Genomic DNA, 6887 nt, shown 5'->3' on the forward strand with positions numbered 1-6887 from the left:
ATATCCTTCCATTAAATCGTAATTAAATATTATTAAAGATTGTAAAATCATGGAAATTATTTATCCTTCGTATAAAATTAATTTCTTCCCAAAATTATGCAGATCATTCCTAAATCTAATGACTAGGCTCTATCATTATGCATTGTATTAAATATCCTACATATTTTCTTCCATTAAATCGTAATTAAATATTATTAAAGATTGTGAAAATTGAAAATTATTTATCCTTCGTATAAAATTTATTTCTTTCCAAAATTATACAGATAACCCCTATAAATTTGCACGATCTGCTCCTAATTTGAGACATAAAAAAAACAAATCGATTAATTAGTGATTAATCAAAGACGACGATGAGGCCTACTGATCTGCTCGTGCTCGCTGCCGTCCTTCTCATCCTCTCGCCCGCTGCGCACGCTACGGTGGAGTCCACCTGTAAGGCCGTCTCCGATTATGACTTCTGCGTGAAGACGTTGCAATCGGATCCCGCCAGCGCCACCGCCGACCTTCGTGGCCAGGCCGTCATCGCCACCAACCTGTCCTCCGACAAGGCGGTGGAGGTCTTCGCTAAGATCCAGACGCTGCTGAAGAGCTCGCAGGGCAAGGAAGAGAGGATGTGCCTATCGATCTGCAGCGAGCTGTACGAAGTCCTGATCCTTGACCTCAACAAGGCGAGGAGCGCCATCAAAGAGAGCCGCAAGGGCGACGGCATGAGCGCCCTCAGCGCCTGCTTTGATGCGCCGAGCAACTGTGAGAGTGCGTTCGCAGAATTAAGTTTTACGTTGTCGATGCCGTCGCCGCTGAAGGCCGATGACAAGGATCAAGAGCAGCTCTGCAGCCTCACCTTGGAACTTGCTCATTTGTTTTTTAACTAATGTTATGTTTACTTGGGAGACGGAATTATGGAAAGATTTCGATGGAAAACTTTCTTCACTGTACTCCGTAATCAAAAATGAAATGTTAGCATGAAATTGTTTTCCTTTCCTTTTCTTTTGTTTACCAAATAAACAAATGGATTTAGAAATTCATTCATATAGTTATTTTTTTATATATAATTTTTGGTCCATCTAATTAATCTGACAAAAATTAATTTTAGGTCTTGAGTTTATTCTAATTTGATCGATAAATTTACTTTAGATTGATTAAAAAATTTAAAATTTATGCAACTTAAATAAAAAACATATCTATTTGTTCCTCAACAATGTTAAATATAAATATTTTTAAGTTAGCATGCTCGTGTGTGTATATATATATATAAAATAAGTTTTTATTTATTATAACTTTGTTATAACCTCGAGTTAAATGAATTATGAAATATAAGGTATATTGTTAGTTGGAGTTTGTATGAAAGGAAATATGTAGGTATTGATTAATAGAGTTGTCAGATGGGTTAACTCATAGTAGCGCAGGTCGGTCCGTGGTGAGTCAATTATTTGGCGAGGTGGTTTGATCCGTCATCTTGGCGGATTAGAAAATTCCCAATCCGACTCAATCCAAGACGGATTGCGGGTTAGGCGGCTCAACCAGTGAACCCATCAAAAATTAAAAAAAAAAATACCTACTGTAGGAGATGATTTTAAAAAAATGTCTATTGCAAGCTCATCTCAATAATCTCTCCATTAATTTAGTCTCAACGATTATAATCACTTAATTTGAGTGATGGACTGTTAAGATTTAAAATATTTTTTTATTGAAAGTTTTATCCATTGTCCAAGTCTTTAGGTGTTAGTCATTTTAATTTGTCCGAGTCTTTTGATTCTTATCTATTGATCCTACTTTATAGGAGATAGAGTTTGAAAAGTCCCCATGTAAAGCCTATTTATAGGAGGGTGGTCCAGGGGATGTGTCACTCGCATTTGAGGTCGGATCATGATTGCGATCTGGCCGTAAATGGTTGTGATCCCTTCCTGGATTCACCATTCCCACCAGGTTATAATTTTTATTCAGAGCGGGCAGTCGGAGGCCGCCTGGAGGACACCCTCGCTCGGCACCTAGTAACCTGGTCACTTATCCACCACTGGAGGCCTTCGGGCGACCTCCGACCACCCGCTGTAAACAAAAATTATAATCTGATGAGGACGGTGAACCCAGAAGGATCACATCATTTGCGGTCAGATCGCGATCGCGATCCAGCCGCAAATACGAGTGGCACATCCCATGGATCACAAAAAAGTGATCCAGGAGATCTGTGCTCTATTTATAGGCTCAATTTCTTCATCAACAAGCAATGTATTTCCATTCCAATACATCTCTTTTGCTTTTCCGTGCCAATACATCTCTTTTTCTTCTTCCTGGCCATTGTATCAGTGGTATCAGAGCCACAAAGAAGCAGCAGCTTTCATCTTGTAGCAGTAAGACTCAATGGTGTATGACAATAATTTTGTGCAACCTGCGATTCCACATTTTGATGGTCACCATGACCATTGAAGTATGCTGATGGAGAATTTTCTAAGATCAAAAGAGTATTGACCAATCGTTGAATATAGAATTAAAACACCAGCAACAGATGCAGCCCATGAGTGATCATTTCTTTTTAGCATGCTTAGAGAGTCCTCTTCTTTTTTAGCATCTGACTTCCTTGACTTGTTAGGACTTCATCCTAAAAAGTGGTCGATCCTGATCGAGCTACTTAGATTTTCATCAATTGTGCTTATAATACCACCTGCATACTTGACACACGTGTGGAATAACAAGAATCTCATAACTAAAACTTAGCTTAGACATCAAAATTACATGTTATTTACGCTTAGGGGCATGATTACACCAACATGTTGAAATTTTCTTCACCTCTCTTTCCCCCTTGTGATTACTTGTATCACTTCTCACCTCTATACTTAGGGAGAACTATACTCATAGCTACAAGCTAATTTTTAAGGTTGCCATTCTTTCTTGTAGACTAGTGTAGCAAAGAAGTTAGTTAACATCCAGTGAATTTGCGAAACTGTTGAGATAAATTATCTTCCAAGTTTATCAAATGTATCTTTTTGGACTGAGTGGTACCGTCATATTAGCAGCCCCGCCCCCACATCATTAAGAGGGAGTTCAACAAGAATCTAAATTGGCAAGTGCATAGGTGAAATCTCTTGTCGAGTTTCGACCCCCAACCACTATAGTTATCATCGCACACACTTACCAACTAGGGGCTTATCTTGTTTGACTACTCTTGCATGTGGCAAGGCCATTGCTACTTTCCTAATTTATTATGTCTATATCTTTGCATTGAGTTTATTGTTTTCTCTCCCAACTCATCATTTGTTTTGTCTATTGTAGTGATGCTTCATGATCCCGTCCGGAAGCTGAGTCGGATGAAGACGGGCCTTGTTGTGCTAAAAGTTGACGGAGAGTCGTTGAGATGCTGAATCAGCGAGGTACCCCCTGGACAGGCTCACACGGGCTGTTCTACGGAGAGAAATGATCAGGATGGTGACGCTATTGATCAGCACACACTCAGACGAGTTCACCGGTCGTTAGAGACCAGAAACCAGGGAAAAAGTCCCCGGGTCAGGCCCTCTGATGCTCAAGTTAGGTACTTTTTCTCCAGAAATCACAGAGAAAGCACGAAAAGTAAAAGACTGGTAAGAAATGACGAGTGAGCGTCCCTCCGTAAGGGACAAAGCATCCCTTTTTATACTGCAACTGAGGCTTCTGGAACTTGATGAATGTCAGGGAATGTCAGATGTCAGGCTCTGTCTGGCGGTGGTCAACACGTGGCTTTCTCTTATAAGCTGGCGGAGGAACCAAGGGGAGTATGAGCCTCCCACCGTTAGAATATTCCCTGACATGTGATGATTGTTCTCTGACAGGTGGTTACGATTCCTTGCAGGCCTATTTGTCATGTAGTGTCTGGCCTCCTGACCCACCTTCGTCTGCATCATCCGAAGCATGTACATCCCGACGACCTGGTGATTCCTGACCCGCATCTACTTATTGTTATCCAAGGCATATATGTTCCTAACTGCACGCTGAGTCTAATTCCCGATCCGCATCTGCTTATTGCTATCCAAGTCATGTATGTTCGGACCTGCATGCTGGGTCTAATTCCCGACCCGCATCTGCTTATTGCTATCCAGGGCATGTACGTTCCGACCTGCACGCTGGGTCTAATTCCCGACCCACATTTGCTTATTGCTATCCCAGACATGTACGTTCCGACCTGCACGCTGGGTTTGATTCTCGACCTGCATCTGTCCGCTATTATCCATGGTTTGAACGTCCCGACCAGCGTCTAATTCCTGACCCGCATCTGCTTATTGCTATCCAGGGTATGAATCATCCTGACCTACACGCTGGGTCGGCTCCCCGACCTGCATCTGTCCGCTATTATCCATGGTTTGAACGTCCCGACCAGCGTCTAATTCCTGACCCGCATCTGCATATTGCTATCCAGGGTATGAATCATCCCGACCTACACGCTGGGTCGGCTCCCTGACCTGCATCTGTCCGCTATTATCCATAGTTTGAACGTCCCGACCTGCACACTGGGTCTGCTCCCCAACCTGCATCGCCTCATCGAAAGTCTTATTCGGTATATCCATCCCATCAATAAGCGGGCCCCCTAGTCGCATCCAACCCCTGGTTATACCTGACCCATGGGTCCGATCCTCAATTGAATTTGGCCCTGTGGGTCGGGTCCGTTTTTAATTCCCTTTGAGATCAGATCCGGCCCAACTCGTAAATACCGTCCTTTGACCAGTTCATCAACTGAAGTTTTGACTTTAGCCACGTGGGCCGGAATCTTGATCTCCTTGTAATTCTGATTCCTGACCTCCACGATGGCATGACTTTTGACCAGCCACGGAGGCTAGACTTTTGACCTCCAGGCGGGTTTAACTTTTGACTAGCCACGGGGGCTAGACTTCTGACCTCCATGCTGGTGTGACTTTTGACCCTTCTGTGGCTTTGACTCCGCGTCATATCATCTCACAGACCCCACACTCATGCACCGTATCACAAGTCTCCCCCTCAAGTCTAGTCGAAGGAGGCTCTAGTCCGACTGACTAGACCCCAGTGTTCTGAATACCAGATCTGGTTCTTGACTCCTTTGCCAACCTATTTGGCGTTCAGCAGACTTGTGCAACAACCGGGCACCCCTCATGCTCACACTGACTCTTCGACTTCCAAGTCTGGTCCGTCTTAACTGCTACACTGGTTTCCAAGCGTCTTCTCCGGTTCCGAGGGAGTCTCTTCACCTTCCTCTTCTATATAAAAGATTTGGGGCACTTTACTCTTCCTATCCACATTTTCTCTTTATACCTACTCCTTAACTTGTTCATGGAATCCCCCCAAGTTGTCTGCTCTGCGTCGCCGGCTGGCTCTTACCGAGAAGGCTTTACATGACATGACCTTGAGCCGGGATCTACAGACCTCTCTTTACAGGGAACTGGAAGAGCTATGGCGAGCGGCCAAATGCAGGACCCGGGCAGAAATGGCCTGAAGATGAAAGCGTAAGCAGACTTTCACGCTCAACTCCATCATATCCTCTACCTGAAGCTGAAGCACGAGGATGAGGTGACTTCTTTGAAGGAGGAGAATCGACTACAAAACGCCACCATTGATCAACTGCGGGCCACCCTTGACCGTGTCTAGATAGAGCTGGCTCAAGCGAGAACTCGTTTAGAGAGGGGACATCAAATGTCTGGGTCTGGTAGCAATTGAGGCTGCTGTTATATGCTCCTTTTTTGAATGAAATGCAACATATTTTCTGTTTTGTCTGTTTTCGAATGTATTCCTTTGTTCTCGTATCTTTGTGTCTTTATCGTTATGAAACACCTGCATTCTTTTAATATTTCCAACAAAGATAACAAAAACAACTTGCGTACCTCATTTTCTCCTTGGCCCTTCGCTGGCCTAACCAATAGTGATGCATGAGAATACGTCAGGCTCTATCCCGCCCATATACACGTGAAGAAATACCGCTCGAGAAAACTGTTAAGCCGACTAGGAAGGTCGTTGGGCGTGAGAGCAGAGCTCATTTATAACTCGCACTGGGGCAAGAGTCTAGAACAGCCGACTGAGCAGCTCGGTTGTTGGGCATGAGAGCAGAGCTCACTTATAACTCGCACTGGGGCGAGAGTCTGGAACAGCCGACCGAGCAGCTCGGTCGTTGGGTGTGAGAGCAGAGCTCACTTATAACTCGCACTGGGGCGAGAGTCTGGGACAGCCGACCGAGCAGCTCGGTCGTTGGGCGTGAGAGCAGAGCTCACTTATAACTCGCCTTTGGGGAGAGTGCGATAATGACCGAGAGTAACTCGGTGGTTGGGCGTGATAGAAGAGCTCACTTATAACTTCGCTGGGGGCAGAGTGCAGGACAGTACCAAGCGGCTGGTCGTTGGGCGTGAGCAGAGCTCACTTATAAATCGCCTTGGGAGAGTGCAGAGCAAAAGCGGCTCGGTAGTTAGGCATGAGAGCAGAGCTCACTTATAACTTCGGGGGCGAGTTCAGGACACCGGCCAAAGCAGCTCGGTCGTTGGGTGTGAGAGCAGAGCTCACTTATAACTCGCACTAGGATGAGAGTCTGGAACAGCCGACCGAGCAGCTCGGTCGTTGGGCGTGAGAGCAGAACTCACTTATAACTCACACTGGGGCGAGAGTCTGGAACAGCCGACCTGGAAAGCACATCTCAACCAATATATATATATATATATATATATATATATATATATATATATATATATATATATATATATATATATATATATATATTTATGGAATAACTTTGTTGTCAACCAGGGGCTCGATCTCGTGCTCGGGATATATACCGCTGACCTGGGGGGTCGACCTCCCGCTCAGTATATACGTCACCGGCCCGGGGGCCGAACCACCGACCAGGAATTACTCGAAGAGCTTCGACTTCGTCTGTCATTAAGAAATATATTATTAGCGGTGCTGTG

General features: G+C 44.6%; 1 protein-coding gene across 1 annotated transcript; it reads left to right on the forward strand.

Moving 5' to 3' along the window:
* Nucleotides 1-350: 350 nt before the first annotated feature.
* Nucleotides 351-872, forward strand: LOC121972871 (putative invertase inhibitor). Its single transcript, XM_042524491.1, has one exon. The coding sequence runs from the start codon at nucleotides 351-353 to the stop codon at nucleotides 870-872; it is 522 nt and encodes a 173-aa protein (XP_042380425.1).
* Nucleotides 873-6887: the final 6015 nt, after the last annotated feature.

Source organism: Zingiber officinale, chromosome 4A (genome assembly GCF_018446385.1).
Source record: "Zingiber officinale cultivar Zhangliang chromosome 4A, Zo_v1.1, whole genome shotgun sequence".
NCBI classification, from domain to species: domain Eukaryota; kingdom Viridiplantae; phylum Streptophyta; class Magnoliopsida; order Zingiberales; family Zingiberaceae; genus Zingiber; species Zingiber officinale.